Source organism: Cyphellophora attinorum, assembly GCF_001299255.1.
Source record: "Cyphellophora attinorum strain CBS 131958 chromosome Unknown Contig2, whole genome shotgun sequence".
Taxonomy (NCBI): domain Eukaryota; kingdom Fungi; phylum Ascomycota; class Eurotiomycetes; order Chaetothyriales; family Cyphellophoraceae; genus Cyphellophora; species Cyphellophora attinorum.
Window position 1 is genome coordinate 1,172,195 of NW_017253230.1, and position 15,984 is coordinate 1,188,178.

Here is a 15,984-nt window from a genome sequence, read left to right on the forward strand (position 1 = left end):
CCTTCCCTATCGCGCACCTGCTGTCTCACAGCACATTGCTATGGAAGCCACGTTGGGCCTCTCGACTCAATAAGTACGACTTGTGGGCAGTCCAGAAAGTGAAGCTCTGCTTCTTCCTTCTGATGGATCTTTCTGGACTGGCCACAAGTCGTACTTATCGAGTCGAGAGGCCCAACGTGGCTTGTTTTCGGACACTACTCGCTCTTCTGCCTCTTTGCTCCGTGCAGCACCTATCAGGTAATGGACTGCGTTGATGCGATGGTACCTCGCATACCAGATGCGTTGGTGAAGTACTTGTGAGTTCATCACAGCAGATCAGATGCTAATGTTCGATCTAGATTGGCTCGTCTCTCTGGCACTGAGCATGCCTGTCTGTATGGTACCATATCTACAGAACCTCACAAGCTCATTGATCCCACCGAAAGCATCAGCTCACCATCTCACTTCGACAGACCGACGGCATGCTCTCGACGTGCATCTATCCCAAGCACCAGCACAAGACCTGTGCTAGGTCTGAAAGCCTTTCGAGAAGAACATCTGCGTGTGTCGCCATTCTTGTTTCCGTTGGCCTATACCGCTAGATGCCATGATGCCGTTCACAAGCGTCAGGATCCTGCTTCTGCTGTCCGAGACATAGCTGGGAGCTCCTCAGTGGTACACTCGCACTATGTGCCGCATGTTCTGATTTGGGTCCTTGCGAAAAACGAAAGTCAAGAGATGATCAAGAGATAATCAGGTCGATTGAATGATTCAAGGCAACATATGTAAAATACCGATTCTGTTGTGAGAGCTACAGTAGCCTTGAATTGAAAGAGCGTGATATCCAATCTAACCAAATTACATCTCGTATGCGTACTCTAAATTCGCAGACCCAGTCCATTCCGGACAAGTGCCCATGCTGTTGCTCATATCGCTGCCTATAGCATAGGTGGGGTATCTTCTTAAATCAGTTCAAACAAATAACAAACATTTTCTCGCTTCGTTTCGTCGTCAGTTCATCATCGAACAAGTGCCCTCTGCTCCAGCCTGTTGGCTGCAGGCTGAGTGAGGGTGAACGACCAGCATTCCAGGTTCTCGTTCTCGTTCTTTTGCGCCAGTCCATGCCGGACAAGGGCTTGTATCGTAGATATTGTTGTACAAGTGAGCGCCAACCACTCCCAATCACACATCCAAATTACTTCAGATGCTCCTCCTTCCCGAGCACGGCGGCCACATGATGTCCGTCGTTACTCGGGCGAGGGCCATAGCCTTCCAAAATCCCACCCCTCTGCGGGCCCGTGAAGTGCTTCCTCCCCGTCGTCAGCCAGGTGATTGCAGCGATCAAGGCCGCAACACCCACCGCAGCGGAGGCATAGTTCATGTTCTCACTGTTGACGGGACTGACGCTCGGGAAGTTGAACACCACGACGCAAAACGCCAGGTATGCCATTCCAATCAGATTGAACGCCATGCCCCATTTACCCAAGGAAAAGGCGCTGTCGATGTCGTGTCGGCCCTGCAGACGGCCCCAGACGCGGACGAAGAGGGGCATGATGTACGAGAGATAGAAGCCCTCGGTGGAGAAGGCAAGGACAGTGTTGAAGCCTGTCACGGATCCGAAATAGATCGCCATGAGCGCCATGTTGACCACCAGCACGGTCAGGATGCTAAAGTGCGGCACGTGCAGGGTAGGGTGCACACGACTGATATACTTGCTGAAGGGCAATCCATGGTCGCGCGCGAAGGAGAAGACGACGCGCGAGCTCTGCGCCATGAGGAAGCACAAGCTGACAAGAGCGATGACGGTGATCAGTACAGTCAGCCCGATCGCTCCACCCACTGACCCTGTAGCCTGCTGGAAGATCGCGATCAATGGCACGCCCGTGGCGGTGGTTTCAATAGCGTCAAGGTTCCGAATGCAGAAGAACGCCGCGATCAAGAAGAAGAACCCGCTGAAGGCGCCAATCCACACGGACCAGATGATCGCGCGAGGCGCGTCCTTGCGTGCATTCTTCATCTCTTCCGTCATGTGTGCTGTGGCGTCGTAGCCGGTCATGCCGAAGGCGGCTTGCAGGATTCCCAGCAGGGAAGCGTAGGAGTTGGAGAAGCCGGTGTTGTTGACGAAGTCCTTGAAGACGAATGCTGCGGAGGCCTTGTTGTTGTCGATGGAGAGGATTACGGTGATGACGACGATGAAGGAGGTCAGGTTGAAGACCATCATGGTCTTGGAGAGTTTGTCGAGGATGGGGCGGGCCCAGAGATTGACGGCCGCGGCGAGCATGAGGACGAGGTAGCAGACTAAGCAGACGTGCCAGCGCTCGATGGTGTAGTCCGGATGGGCGATCTGGGCGAGCCCCAACACGAAGCTGGCGCCGATGAAGCCGTTGGCTGCGCCGGCGGAGAGGAAGCCAATGACGATGAACCAGCCGCACAGGTAGGAGGTGAGGCGGGCCCATTTCGGTGGGGTCAAGATGGCAACCCATGAGTATTGACCTCCTGCGACGGGGAAGGCGCTGCAGATCTCGGCGAAGGAGTAGGCAACGAAGAGAGAGAAGAAGCTCACGCCGATCCAGCTGTAGATGATGACGGGCGGGCCGCCCGCGTTGATGGCGGCGATGAGGGAGCCGCCCAGCGCGGTCCAGGTTGTGAGGACGCTCCAGGCAAAGCCAAGCATACCAATGAAAGAGAAGTCGCGCTTAAGCTCTTGCTTGTAGCCGAACGACTCGAGGTTGCGGACATCTTCGTTGACGACATGGTCAGAGGTAGTAGACTCGGAGGCCGAGGTGATCTCATCGGTGGTCGTCATGTCGAGGATGATGTGGTGAGGGAGTAGCGACCAGCGCAGATAGTTTTGAGGTCCCAAATCGAGGTCGATGCAGGGTCGTCGTTCTTTTGAACCCATGCTTTGTCGGCCAGCATGGCCCGCCCTTATCAGTAAGACCACGCAGCCGGGACGCTGAACCACGTTCCAGGCGCATGAATACCCCAGAAGGCTGGATAAGCATAAACTCAAAGACCCATAAGCACCTACAAGCTCTGCGCCCATAGGCTCTGAGATACGCCTGTCCTGGGTCTTTGCCCAATTTGTCCGTTGGAGACAGTGAAGAAGCGGGGTCGAAGGTTCCTAAGTCCACCTGGGCACGGCCTTCGGCACCCAGAAGTGATATGCCAGCTCTCCCTAACGAATGGCAGATCGATATCTCGGTTGTGAGGTGTCCGACTCCAAGTGAGAGCGCTGATTACCACATCCGATTTGTACCGCGAACGGAGAAGTGCTTCAAGAAGGGTGGGCAGATGCCACGCATGATTTCGCCCATCATAAAATCGTGGACCAGTAAGAAAGAATTCAGATATCAAGCTCACTCAGATCGAAGCGAGGGTGTTTGGCATATGCAGTGCCGTTCTGCATGCGTTTGCTTCGCTGCAGGTTCGATCTAGATACGAGGTATTTGCCTTATTGTTGATCTTGGCCAAGGGTCTTGCAGTCGATTGGACATTATGTTGACCAGGCATGACAAGACACCGGTATGGCTAGACGTTGACACAGGTTCGCAACGCTCAACGCTGTTGTATCCAACTTTGACTGACAGAGCTCAGGACACGATGATGTTTTCGCCATCCTGCTTGCCGCACGGCATCCGGGTCTGCAGCTACTGGGTGTCAGCTCTTCATATGGCAACGCTGAACAGCAGTACACGACCACAAACACAAGCGCGGTGCTGGCTGCTGTGGGCAGAGCAGACGTAAAGGTTTATCCAGGTGCCATCAAACCGTTCTGCCGTTCGTTCATCGAGCCTCCAGAGATCCATGGTTTGTTTCTCCAGTTCCCGGGCAGATTTGTGCTGATGCAGCCAGGGAAAACCGGCCTCGGTGGCACAACCTTGCTTCCTGAGCCAGCATCGAATACCGAGCATGATGTCAACTTCATCGTTGCTGCTCGCAATGCCATCATGGCTCAGCCACCCAACAGAGCCTGGTTCGTGGTGACAGGGCCGTGTACAAACGCCGCTCTTCTCTTCGCAGCGTTCCCAGAGGTAGTGGGTCATCTGGCTGGGTATGCCTTTCCCTTCTGAGAATTTTGTCCAAGCTGATCGATCAGTCTGAGCATCATGGGCGGAGCCGTAGGCGGTGACTTCTGCCCTCAGGTATCGAAGGAGTTCGGGAAGACTCTGGGACAGAGCGAAGGCTTCGGCAACGAGACGCCTTGGGCCGAATTTAACATTTATTGTGATCCGGAGGCCTCGCATGCCCTCTTTTCCAATGCGGTGCTGGCAGCAAAGACGACGCTGGTCACTCTTGACCTGACGCATCAGTGTCTGGCAACGAAAGAGGTCCGAAAGCAGTTGCTAGGACCGGGCAAGCCAAGCTTGCTTCGAGCCTTTATGAACGAGATCCTGGAGTTCTTCGCAAAGAGCTACGTTGAGTGGTTTGACGTATATGAGGGTCCGCCGTTGCACGATCCGCTTGCTGTGGCGGTGCTGTTTGGCTACGAGAACAGAGTGTTTGAAGATGATGGCGATCGATACCAGATTGCAGTGGTGACGGACGGGGCTCACAGCCATCTTGACAGTGTCAGAGGTCAGGTGGGTAGAACGGTCTTGACGAAGGCGAAGCCTGATTTGGAAGGGCGCGTAGCAGGCGTGAGAGTGCCGAGGAAACTGCATACTCATGCTTTCTGGGATGTACTGGGCAGTTGCATCGAGACTGCCGACCGAGATATGCTAGATTCGACGACATAATCAAGAAAGGCTTCTGTTATCGTTCATGTGCGTTGAGTGAATGATGTTGCGCTCGTCGCGGCCTGTAGCATGTTGTTGTAGGCAAACCAGTCGTTCTTCCACAGTCGTTCGTCGAAGGGATATAAGTATGGTAAAGATGACCGTCAAGGGCTTCCCTCGCATGTAGCAATCCTGTTCCCAATTTATTGAAGAGTATGTGCTGGTGCGACGACTTCCCTTCTGATTCAGAGAGATCGGTGATGTACGATCCCATCGATCATAGGAGGATCACAAGCTCTGGTACGTCAATGGTATTAGGCTATGTTCAAACTGACAACCCGCGTCCGCAGCAGCCAGAATGGTACGGCGCGATCGATCCGGCAGAGTTGTCGAACAGCCGGTCCGCGTGATTAGTATCGAGGATCACCATCGTCGATCGTCTCCTCGAAGACCTTACCGCACGCCGCTCCCTCTCGGCCTTGGTGAGCTCATGGATCGCACGCCTTCCCGTCGAAGCACGAGCACCCGCAGGACGCAAAACAGACCATCTCGCCGCCACGAATCCGCCGACGAACGTGAAGCTCGACGACGTGGCGTTTCTAGTGCCGCCCTCGGAGCCAGTAGAGGCTGCCCTAGCCGTCGAGGTCATCCGGTGGAACGATGTTGCGAGCTTTGTCACGACCCACCGCTGACCTGTCCGTGGTGTCAGCGGGCACAAGTGACGAATCGGCCGAGGTATTGTTATGTCTGTCACAAGAGGCTGAAGTGTGAGCGTTGTGTGCGGTCTCGACGACATCGATAGGTAGGCAGTCGCTGTGGGATATCAATATTGTACTGCATGGTCGATAAGCTTCAGAGCTTATTGCCTCCAGTCGGTCGGGATGAACTCAGCAGCGATGCAGCCAGTCGCCGCAGACAGCCACCTCAGGTAGTCAAGCAATAGATGTGTCGTCGACGCCTGAACGATTGCACAGCGTTGCGCCTGCAGCATGGTAGTATTGCGTCACAGTGTGTGCCCCATGGCAGCGAATGCTGAGCCCGGGCTAAAGGATCCGCTCGTCGATGGTGGTTTCTAGCTATAAGGCATTTGACTTGCAGCCATGGCAGGTCCGAGTGTGCTGAATGTAATTTGGGTAGGCAATGCGCGTTACTGCAGAAGCGGGTCTGCAGGCGAATGGCTTGCAAAGTCTCCGTGAGCTATGATCCGTCTGTTCTAATGGGTATCTTCGTCGAATCATTGCGCTTTCCAATTGATGCTCATCGGCTTCAAATCCCAGTCTTCTCCAATTCATTCGCTAGCTCGTCCACGTCCTTATCCTTCTTCTGGCTGACGTTTGCCTCTTCTGCGTCGTCCTGGTCCTTAAGCAACTTTGCGCGAGCTTCCTCAGCGTCCGCCTCCACCTCATCTTCTTCCTCTTCCTCCTCATCACTGTCCTCACCTTCTAATTCGTCCAACTCATCGAGGCCCCAGTGGTCCTCTGGGTCGCTATCTTCCCCGGCTTCGTCTTTGCGTTCTGACAGCAGTTCTGACAGGGCTTCCACCGAAGGATCTTCCTCTTCGAATTTGTTGCCATTGAGCTCGACGCGACGGAGAGATGGCAGTTCCTTGGCAGTTTGCAATAAGACTTTGAGACTGGCCGGTGTGATGTCGTTAAATTGTAACCGAAGAACTTCTACAGCTCTGCTGTTACCAGACCCGAGAGCCTCAAACACTTTCACAGATCCGCGAGCTCCAAGCATGTCATCACCAACGCCTAGTTCCTTCAGTTTGGTCCACCCTCCGACGGCCGTGGCCAGAGCTGCAGCGCCTCTGTAGGTGAACGTGTTGTCCTGTAGGTCGAACACTTCGAGATTCGAGCACTTCGATAGCCCAGCGGAGATCAGAACGTCGATGCCTTCTGGTCGAATGCCATTCTGGGTCATCTTCACGCTCTTTATGCCTGCAGAATGTGCCTCGTATGCTTTGGCCCACGCAATCATGCTTCCGTTCTCGAGCCGGTTACGTCCGCAGACGACACTTTCGAGGTCTGGCACATCCTTGCCTTCTTTTCGGGCCGCAACCTTCGTCTCAGCGAGTGTAGTCAGTGCCTCTGCTATTGAAGTTCCAGCAATCGGGCCCATGCCATTGTTGTTCAGAATGAGATGTCGTAAGGGTGTATGCTTCGCAAGGAAGTCGACCAAGGGAGCTTTGGTATTGAGACCAAATGCGTTGTCGCTTAGATCAATCGTGTGCACATTCGGACACTCGAGCACTGCTGTGAGCAGTGCAGACAGGGCAGGTGGGATCTCTGAGAGTAGGCGGGATGTGAAGATGTCATGTAGATCGATCGTGGTCAGGGATGTCTTGGTCTTGAGTATGGATGCGAGTGCTTCGCAGGCACCGACGCCGAATGTATTGCCGGAGAGGTCGAGGCTCTGGACATTCTCATGGTCTATGAGGGGTTGGATGTGTTGCTCGAGATCTTCTTTGGTATCCAACTTCAGGCCTTTGCCGGCAAGCGAGAAGGCATTCTGAGCATTTGACATGGCGAATCGCTATGGGCCGCGTCTGCGTGGTAGAGCGACTAGCAAGGGTTCTGTGGTCGGCTTGTCAATCCTGTGTATCGTGAAATGAATGCTTCGGTTTGTGGTGCCTTCGCTTTGGGTCATGTCAACAGCGATTAAGCCCTAACCCTAGACTCGCATACGCCGCATTGGACTGGTTGCCTTCACCAGACCGAAAGGACACAGTAATTTTCTCAGGTACGCTGCACTGGCACTTGACAAAGCACATGCTGAGACTTCGTTACCGTGAGATTCGTATCTGGGAGCGCATATTGGATGATGAAATGGGCAACAAACGGTAGGGCCTACCATGCTACCTCTTCTGTTCGTCCTCTTGGGCGCATGCGCTCCGAGTGCTGCAAGCGAAACCTCCTTCAGCGTGACGGACGATCTCTTCGCATACCCTCAATATCAGATCGAGCACTCAGATGACTACATCTTGTTTGAGGATGCTCTCGATCTCCTGGACTCAATAAAGGTTGCGAGCTTGGCCCATAGTGGGAGCGATGTCAGAGTCGTGCGAGAGGATGAGGCCTTCGACGACGATGTGGCCGAGTACGCCATGCTAACCTTGCACAACTCGCCCTATCTGTGTTCTATACCACGAGTCAGCCGAGCGGTAGCGAACGAGACACAACCGACAGCGTCGGAGGAGGACAAGCAGAAAGAACTGGCAAGAGCAGCGGACAAAGGCAGAGAACTACTGTCTGGCATGCAAAGTAATCAGTGTCTGTTCTACTCAACAGGATGGTGGACATACTCGTTCTGCTACAATCAAGAGGTCCGGCAATTCCATGCGCTTTCCATGGGTCAGATGGGAGGTAGAACCTGGCCACCACAGCAAGATCCTACCACACCAGCATTTGTTCTGGGAAAGGTGGATGCTGAGACTAAGGACCCTGCAACTCCAAAGCAAGACTCACAGACTGCTGTATCGACGGAGCTGCAGACCAAGGCCGAGACCAGCTATCTGGTCCAGAAGCTGGCGGGCGGTACAAACTGTGATTTGACAGGCAAGGACAGGAAGGTAGAGATCGAATTTCACTGCAATCCACAACTCACAGATCGAATCGGATGGATCAAGGAAGTCTCGACTTGCTCCTACCTCATGGTCGTGTACACGCCCAGGCTGTGCAGCGATGTTGCATTTATGCCACCCAAGGACTCAAATGCCTATCCCATCAGATGTTCAAGGATTCTCCACGAGTCGGAAGTGTCAGAGTGGGAAGCGGAACGAGAAGCAGAAGAGGCCGCAGCAACACAACTCGTCCAGCAAGACGCCGAAACTCCTCTCTTCCTTGGAAATGTCCATGTTGGTGGCATGAAGTACTTCAAAGACGGAAAGAAGCTCGAGCCAGGAAGGATAGTTCTGACTCCGGATGAGCGAGCAGAGACCATTATGATGCAGAAGGATGGGAAGGTGTCAAGCATTTCCAACGCTGAGCTCAAGAAGCTGGAGCTGGAGCCGGGTGACATCGAGAAGTTCAGGAAACAGCTCGAGAAATTGGCTGGTGCTAAAGACTGGAAGATAGAGCGAACCGATGACATTAACGGTCAGGTCCAGCTTCGAGGCGTTGTGTCGGAAGACGAGAAGAAGAGCAGTCGAGAAGAGGATACTGATGATCCCGCCACGGATATAGGGAGCGACGGTGAACTCGAGGGCAGCGAGGAGGTCTTCAAAGAAGACTTGTAGAGAGATACCCACCTCGTTGCGGACAACCTGTAGCCGCTGTACACTAGCATAGAGCCAGACTGTTATAGTCATTTAGCGTGCACACGGCAACATGCTTCCCAAGGGTGAGTCGGCTGCTCGTGCAACTGCATGAGCTCAAGGAGCAAGTGTTCGGCGCTAGACCGGATGACGGCGACTGCCAAGGCCGGGTCGTCGCAGTTCCTTGTAATGAGAGGAAGCGTCTCGGTGGTAGCGGCACCTCGAGCACCTGCCCTCACTTCTTGTATCATTGTAATTAAGCGTCATCCCGTCCTCAGGGCCAGGTCTTTGATCGTTGCTATTCTTGAGCACCCGACTGCGAGTCTCTGTGTCTGCTGTGCCACTACAGCTCCGCTAAACATTCCAATCAAACGCATGTCAACGTCCTCGCGTAATCAAACGAGCCAGGGAGTGCCGGCATAGCCCATCTATTGTATCCGCACATTCGAATACACTCGAATGGCAATTCTGCTGTACAGTAGAGTCTAGGCTGTCTTCCAGTATCTCCCAGTTGGCGCTATGGGCTTTGTCGCAATATGTACAGCCCTCTACGACTACAAGCCGCAGGGTGCTGGCGAGCTCGAGATCAAAGAAAATGAGCTGCTCTACATACTCGAGAAGAGCGCCGATGATGACTGGTGGAAGGCACGGAAGAAGGCCGATGACGAGGATGAGGATGAGCCGGAAGGGCTGATTCCTAACAACTATGTTCAGGAAGCCACTCCGCAACATACCGCAAGGGCGCTGTATGACTATGCGCGACAGACTGATGAGGAGGTCTCATTCTCAGAAGATGCCGAATTGGACGTCTTCGATACCTCCGATGATGACTGGACTTTGGTTGGCGTAAATGGAGAGTTCGGCTTCGCACCAGCCAACTACATCGAGCTCGGCGGCGCACCTGCGCCCAAATCGCCCTCGGTCGCCTCGAATCGGCAAAGTGCCTACGACGCCGCGCCCCCAAGTCCCGACGTCTCCTGTCGCGACCGGACCAGCGGCGAATCTTGCAGCAGTCCTCGCAGGCCATTCCGCACCTCCGGCAGCTTCCAGGGCTGTTCCTTCAGCCCCAGCACCTCAACAAGAGCCTACACCAGATCCGTCAGACGAGGAAGAGAACCGTCCGCCGCTGCCAGGTCGGCCACAGTCACAAGCTCTTCCCAGTCCGGTCCACATACCATCACCCACCTATGCCCGGGATGAACCGCCTGGCGTCCTGCCATCTCCGCCGTACAACAGGGCAGGCTCATTTCCGAACATCGACGAGCAACCATACTCTCCAGGTGGCTATCATCTCTATAACATTAACGAAATGGTCTCTGCTATGGGCAGGAGGAAAAAGATGCCAACCACGCTAGGCCTTAATATCGCTACGGGAACCATCATGATATCTCCAGAGAAATCAAGAGACGGACCGTCGCAGGAATGGACCGCCGATAAGCTCAGCCATTACTCTATTGAAGGAAAGCACGTCTTTTTGGAGCTGGTTCGTCCTAGCAAGAGTCTTGATCTGCATGCGGGCGCGAAAGATACCGCACAAGAGATCGTTGCAACACTGGGCGAGATCGCTGGCAGAGCAAAGGGCGAAGGTCTTAAAGAGATCATTGCAGCGGCTTCTGGTGGCTCACTACAGAAGAAGGGCAAAGTCATGCATGACTTCATGGCCCAGGATGATGATGAGGTGACCGTAGCCGTGGACGATGAGGTCGTCATCCTAGACGATACGAAGTCCGAAGACTGGTGGAATGTTCGAAGGCTGAAGAACGGCAAAGAGGGAGTCATGCCCAGCAGCTATATCGAAGTTACTGGGACCGTCGCAGTCGAGCCTCCGTCGCGAAGTGGTGCGAACGCTGGACGATCAATGGTAGAACAGAACAGGCTGGAGGAAGAAAGGCTTGCACGAGAGGCCGCACGCGCTGAGCGTGCTCGTCGAGATGCCGAAGAGGCGAGAGCACGATCGGAGATCCCGCAGAGAGGCTCCAGTTTGGCTGAGGAAGACAGCAAAAGGTCACGGAGGGACAAGCGCGGAAGCAAGAGCGAAGGGAAGTCGAGATCGAAACCCGACACAAACAAGGTTCGAACCTGGACTGATCATTCCGGGTCATTCAAGGTCGAAGCACAGTTCATTGGCGTCGCTGACGGCAAGATCCACCTGCACAAGGTCAATGGCGTCAAGATCGCGGTCCCAGTCTCGAAAATGTCGCCAGCAGATCTTGCGTATGTCGAAAAGGTAACGCACGAGTCGATCGAAGATAACATGCCTGTGGCTGATCTGATAAAGATGAAACGCAAAAGTCAAGGCGCTGGTGGGCAAAGCGGCGCCTCGATCGAGCCCAAGCAGTCTGACTACGATTGGTTTGACTTCTTCCTGAAAGCAGGTGTCAATCCGCATACCTGTGAACGATACGCCCAGGCAATGACTCGTGACTCAATGGACGAAAGCGTGCTACCAGAGATTACGCAAGAGACTCTCCGAACGCTTGGCCTGAAGGAAGGGGATACTCTCAAGGTGATGAAATACCTGAATGAGAAGTATGGTCGAAACAAGGCTGCTCCTGTCAATGGCGAAGGTGGTCTATTTAGTGGACCTGGCGGAGCTCTAAAGGATAACAGCGGTCGCTCCCGGCCTGATGCAAATCGGTCGACGAGTGACAAAGTCGATGCAGCTGCGTTCAGCCAAGAGAAGGACAAGGCGCCGTCATCTGATGCCAAGGAAACGCCTCTGGCAAAGGCTCCCGCTCGAGAAGCCAGGAATGGCTTCGATGACGATGCTTGGACGCCGAAGCCATCGCAGCAGCCGGCGTCGCCTCCACGCCAGACAGTCGCATCTCCGCCGCCGAGAGCGCCATCTGCTGGGATGGCTGATCTGTCTCTGCTCGACAAAGTAACGCTTGAACCGCTCGAGCCAACCAGAAGAGAGCCGCAGCCACAAGTTGCACCAGCACCAGCAGCTCCACCACAGCCACAGATGCAGGCACCTCCTCCAGCTGCTCCGCAGCAGCCTCAACAGACTGGCGCCACGCCTTCCTTCTTCGCCCAAGTCGGACAGCAAGCAAACGCTGGCAGACAACGGCCAGCACCACCTCAGCAACAGTTTACAGGATCTGCTTTACTGCCACCACCACAAAGGCCACTTTCGGCTCCGCAAAATCAACAGCAAGGCTTCGGTGTCCAGCCATTAGCGCCACAACTTACTGGGTTCGCTACGAGGCAAGCACCGTACGGCCAAAGCCTTGACGAGCTCCAAGCTCAACGCCTCCAACAGCAGCAGTTCCAGCAAATGCAGCTGCAACCACAACAGACTGGCTTTCCAGGTCAGTTCGGCCCAATGCCGAATGGAATGATGCAACAACCTACCGGCTTCCAGCCGCAGCAATTCCAGCAACCATATCTCAATGGCAATGCTGCTGGTAGTCCGTTCGCCGATTCGAACCAGTTTCAAGTGCAGCCTCAACCAACAGGCTACCCGACGCAGATGCGTCCTGCAACAGGCATCAACTCGATGCTTCCACCAGCGTTGCAGCCACAGCCAACCGGGTTCAATCAACAGCCGCCTCAACAGCCCAACGGCATCAACCAGTTCCAGCCACAGCAACAGCCTTTCCAGCAGCAACAATCGCACGGCATGCAGCCACAGATGACCGGCTTCCCCCAACAGCTCCAAGCTCAGCCTACCGGATTCGGTCAGCCACCACATCTTCAACCTCAGCCCACTGGCTTTGGTCAGCCACCACAGCAGAACGGCTTCGGGCAGCCACCGCCCACAAGCTTCTCACCGCCAACCCTCCCACCAATGCCGCAAATATCGACTCCTGCCCCATTAGTGGCACAAAAGACCGGTCCTGCACCGGATGTTAAGTTCGGAAGCCAGCCGAGGAAGCTCACGCCACAGCCGACTGGGCGGAGGGCGAACCTGAGCTCTGCTAGTACGTCCTACTTCCTTCGCAATCATCTCCTTGATGTGTGCTAACATGATTTGTAGCTCCCTCGAATCCTTTTGGGTTCTGATCCTGATAGACGTTTTCCATGCGAGGCATGTTCCGATACTGCCCGCGCTCGCGACGGTGTCTTGGGGAGGAAAAGAATATTCTGCTGTTCGATCATTGAGGCCCACTGTTTGGCGTTCATGTGGTCTACTGGCATAGCTCCGTCGAGTAATTCCTCTTGCGTTTTGCCGGATTCCGAAGGACTCGGGACAGGCGCAGAGCAGTCGCTCGACGACGTTCGCTGTCACGTGTGATGTTGATGGGTAGGGGTTTCTGGTGTACATAGCTTGGCACGAATGCAGAGGACGTGGCGACGATGAAGTTGCCTTCATAGTTGCCTTCATAGGACGATTTGCAAGAAGGAAAGACTCGGTGGCAGACGTACCAGTAGGAAGAAGTGCTACATTGGAGACAGAAGGAGGAGAAGGGAGAAGGGAAGACGAACTTGCATATACTTTATCCATATACCTATCTATATCCATCCCTCATATAATAGCTGCTCCACGATACCATCTCCCAAGTGCAAGTCTGCAATGGACGCTCGTCAGGCAAGACCAAACATTGACGAAAAGGATGAACCAAGCAAAAAGAATGAGAATTGACAAGTCTGAAGTAACACCCAGAGTCGGACTAGGGTTTCCCTGCCATAGGACTGATAATAGACGAGTCAGGTCATTGAGCTGGGCTATCGACCATAACAAGGCGTGTTAGATCGCTAAACACTACATTGCTGAAAGGGTGGGAAGTGAACGTTGTTGATGCGAGCTGGCCCAGACTCTGACAACAATAATATCTCAAGAGAGCAGCAACTGGAGCCGGCGTGAGGTGCTGCTTTCACGCACTAGGCACTGTGAGATGAGTATATCGTGTCGAGCTGGTGGCTGGCCAGACAGATGGACCTGATTGATAACCAGTATCACGACTACCTTGCCGCCGAAAAGCTGTTGAGTTCTCACTGTGACAAAAGAACAGAGAAGAAATCAGAGTTTGAACAGGCAGCAGAAACAAGATCCATTCGAACCAACGGAGCCGACATATACTACCCCAAAAAGCGTGTGTCCAAAGTGCAAACAGTCTATCCTCCCTGTACAAACAAGTACCGAGCCCACAGCACCCTTGACTATGCCGCCCAACCTATACCTACATCTCAGTCAATGTCTGCCCTCGATTGACTCCCTCAGGGTGCCCCCTTCTCCACGTCCCCTACCCTGGACTTCTCCGTCGACATACCTCCAGAGACAGCTCGCCGAACCCAGGTCCAAACCGGCTGTACGTACCTCTTCCAGAGGGAGACCGCCCAGTGGCCCTGCAGACGATTTGCTTCTGCTTCCCGGCATAATTCGTGGACCCTTCCCGACTCCTCGGTCATCAATGGGTGTTGATTAAGCGCTAGCATTGGGGCTACATGGTCGAGCATGTTTGGCTGAGGGCATTCGTCTTCGTCGAACAGTTGGGCAAGATCGTATGAGTCGGCGGTGTCCACGAAGGTGCTGGTTTGGGGACGACGAGGAGCTTCGAATCCGGTGAACGAGGCAGGGATAGTCGAGGCGAACGTATCGCCAACGCCCTCGCCACTGGCAAGCGCGTTGGAAGGCAGCGCATTCCTCGCTTCGGAATTGTATCGACGATGATGATGGAGAGCGCGGCAATTGTGCTGTCGACGGATGATACATGTTCGACAATGACATCGTGTTCTGAGTCGAGGTACTACTACAAGCGGAAGGAAGGCGGCCTGCCAATCATGAGGAGAGTCCCGAAAATTGTTCTCGTGATTGACGTTGCTCCCGGAGTCTGCGTTGGAGGCGTCAGTGGGTGCCGAAGGCACAAGGTGATCAGCTGGTGGACCTCGAGCGCCAGAGAAGTCATCAGGCTCGCTTCCGACGGCATCCTCGTGATTGATGGTGCTATCAACTTCACTCATATTGCTAACAGTGTTCCAGTTGACGAACTCTGGCCACCTGTCGTGAGCCGCCGCTGCACCAGTGGAGTCAAGGGTGTGCTCGATATGATGCGATGGAGTGTCGTTCGAATCTTGGTTGGCTCTGATAATGGCTATTTCTCCCTCAAGGATAGCATCGAAGTCTCTCGGCGATTCGTACGTGCTTCTGGTCTCGTCCTTGTCGTTCAGTATCCACTTGACAGAGTCGGAACTATCGTCAGTATCGCTGCCATAACCAGAGTCAGACTTGTCGTCATCTTCGTTTCGGATATGATTGTCATTGCCGTAGCCAGCAAGGGGCTTGCCGTCGTCGCTGGCTTCGTCGTCAGCGTCATAAGCATGATCTTCGCGACTGGTGTCTTCCAGAGCTGCTGCAGCCCTTTCTGTCTCGACGATGTGGAAAGCAAAGAGGGCCGTCGCTATTACTATGACAGCACTGAGAGGATGGTTCCAGAGCCAGAAGATCGGCCGGACAATATTTACGCATGCCAGAATCAACAGGTAGAGCTCATAGATGTATATGATCCAACAGGCCGCTATAGCCAGTGGATCATCTCTGATTGGCGCGAGATTGGCGGTAAGACGTTGGACGCGTACCAAGTCATCGTCATCGAAGCCGTAGAGGGACAGGGTGTAGTCAATGAGACAGATCAAGAGAGCCAGAAGTAAGACAGACAGAGCGTGCTCTTGCTGAGGCTGATCAGTGTCGGAAGGACCCTGACCCGCCATGTTAGAGGTGGGATCGGAGTCGTCGGCAGTAGTCGAGATGCTTTGGATTGATAGCTTGCGGTCCATCATGCGTTGACTTATGGTCGTGATGTTATGCTCTCGTATAGATGGTGTGGCTCGGAGCAGTCTCTTGACTTGCGATATGATTGCGTTGATGTGGTGTCACGTTAATCTTGAGTGATGTGGGATCGATGTAGCGTCAGCTGGAGGGCGAGGCCATCAACGTCGCTGGTCTGGACTTCGTATATGTATGCCATGATGACGGCCAACTCGGAAAGTCCAGTACACGCGGATATGATCCATGGTCTCAAAGCGTCTCTGTTGAACAAAGACTTCACAAGACACGCCAGGAGCCGTTTCTTAGCCATTTCCGAGACTTGA

General features: G+C 54.1%; 6 protein-coding genes across 6 annotated transcripts; 3 read left to right on the plus strand and 3 right to left on the minus strand.

Annotated features, from left to right (window-relative positions):
• Nucleotides 1–1,174: 1,174 nt before the first annotated feature.
• On the minus strand, nt 1,175–2,881 carry AB675_2745 (Choline transport protein; the record flags this gene model as incomplete). The annotated part of the gene is made up of 1 exon (XM_018142740.1): nt 1,175–2,881. The coding sequence occupies one exon, from the start codon at nt 2,879–2,881 to the stop codon at nt 1,175–1,177; it is 1,707 nt and encodes a 568-aa protein (XP_018004880.1).
• A 596-nt stretch (nt 2,882–3,477) lies between these two features.
• Nucleotides 3,478–4,718, plus strand: AB675_2746 (Uridine nucleosidase; the record flags this gene model as incomplete). Its single annotated transcript, XM_018142741.1, has 4 exons — nt 3,478–3,526; nt 3,577–3,789; nt 3,835–4,033; nt 4,079–4,718. 4 exons carry the CDS (start codon nt 3,478–3,480, stop codon nt 4,716–4,718), a joined length of 1,101 nt encoding a protein of 366 aa, XP_018005289.1.
• A 1,245-nt stretch (nt 4,719–5,963) lies between these two features.
• AB675_2747 (Ran GTPase-activating protein 1) lies at nt 5,964–7,223 on the minus strand (the record flags this gene model as incomplete). The annotated part of the gene is made up of 1 exon (XM_018142742.1): nt 5,964–7,223. The coding sequence occupies one exon, from the start codon at nt 7,221–7,223 to the stop codon at nt 5,964–5,966; it is 1,260 nt and encodes a 419-aa protein (XP_018005186.1).
• Nucleotides 7,224–7,551: 328 nt separating this feature from the next.
• AB675_2748 (uncharacterized protein) lies at nt 7,552–8,934 on the plus strand (the record flags this gene model as incomplete). The annotated part of the gene is made up of 1 exon (XM_018142743.1): nt 7,552–8,934. The coding sequence occupies one exon, from the start codon at nt 7,552–7,554 to the stop codon at nt 8,932–8,934; it is 1,383 nt and encodes a 460-aa protein (XP_018004870.1).
• A 537-nt stretch (nt 8,935–9,471) lies between these two features.
• Nucleotides 9,472–12,957, plus strand: AB675_2749 (Actin cytoskeleton-regulatory complex protein sla1; the record flags this gene model as incomplete). The annotated part of the gene is made up of 3 exons (XM_018142744.1): nt 9,472–9,916; nt 9,966–12,875; nt 12,932–12,957. 3 exons carry the CDS (start codon nt 9,472–9,474, stop codon nt 12,955–12,957), a joined length of 3,381 nt encoding a protein of 1,126 aa, XP_018004949.1.
• A 1,155-nt stretch (nt 12,958–14,112) lies between these two features.
• AB675_2750 (uncharacterized protein) lies at nt 14,113–15,669 on the minus strand (the record flags this gene model as incomplete). Its single annotated transcript, XM_018142746.1, has 1 exon — nt 14,113–15,669. One exon carries the CDS (start codon nt 15,667–15,669, stop codon nt 14,113–14,115), a length of 1,557 nt encoding a protein of 518 aa, XP_018004912.1.
• Nucleotides 15,670–15,984: the final 315 nt, after the last annotated feature.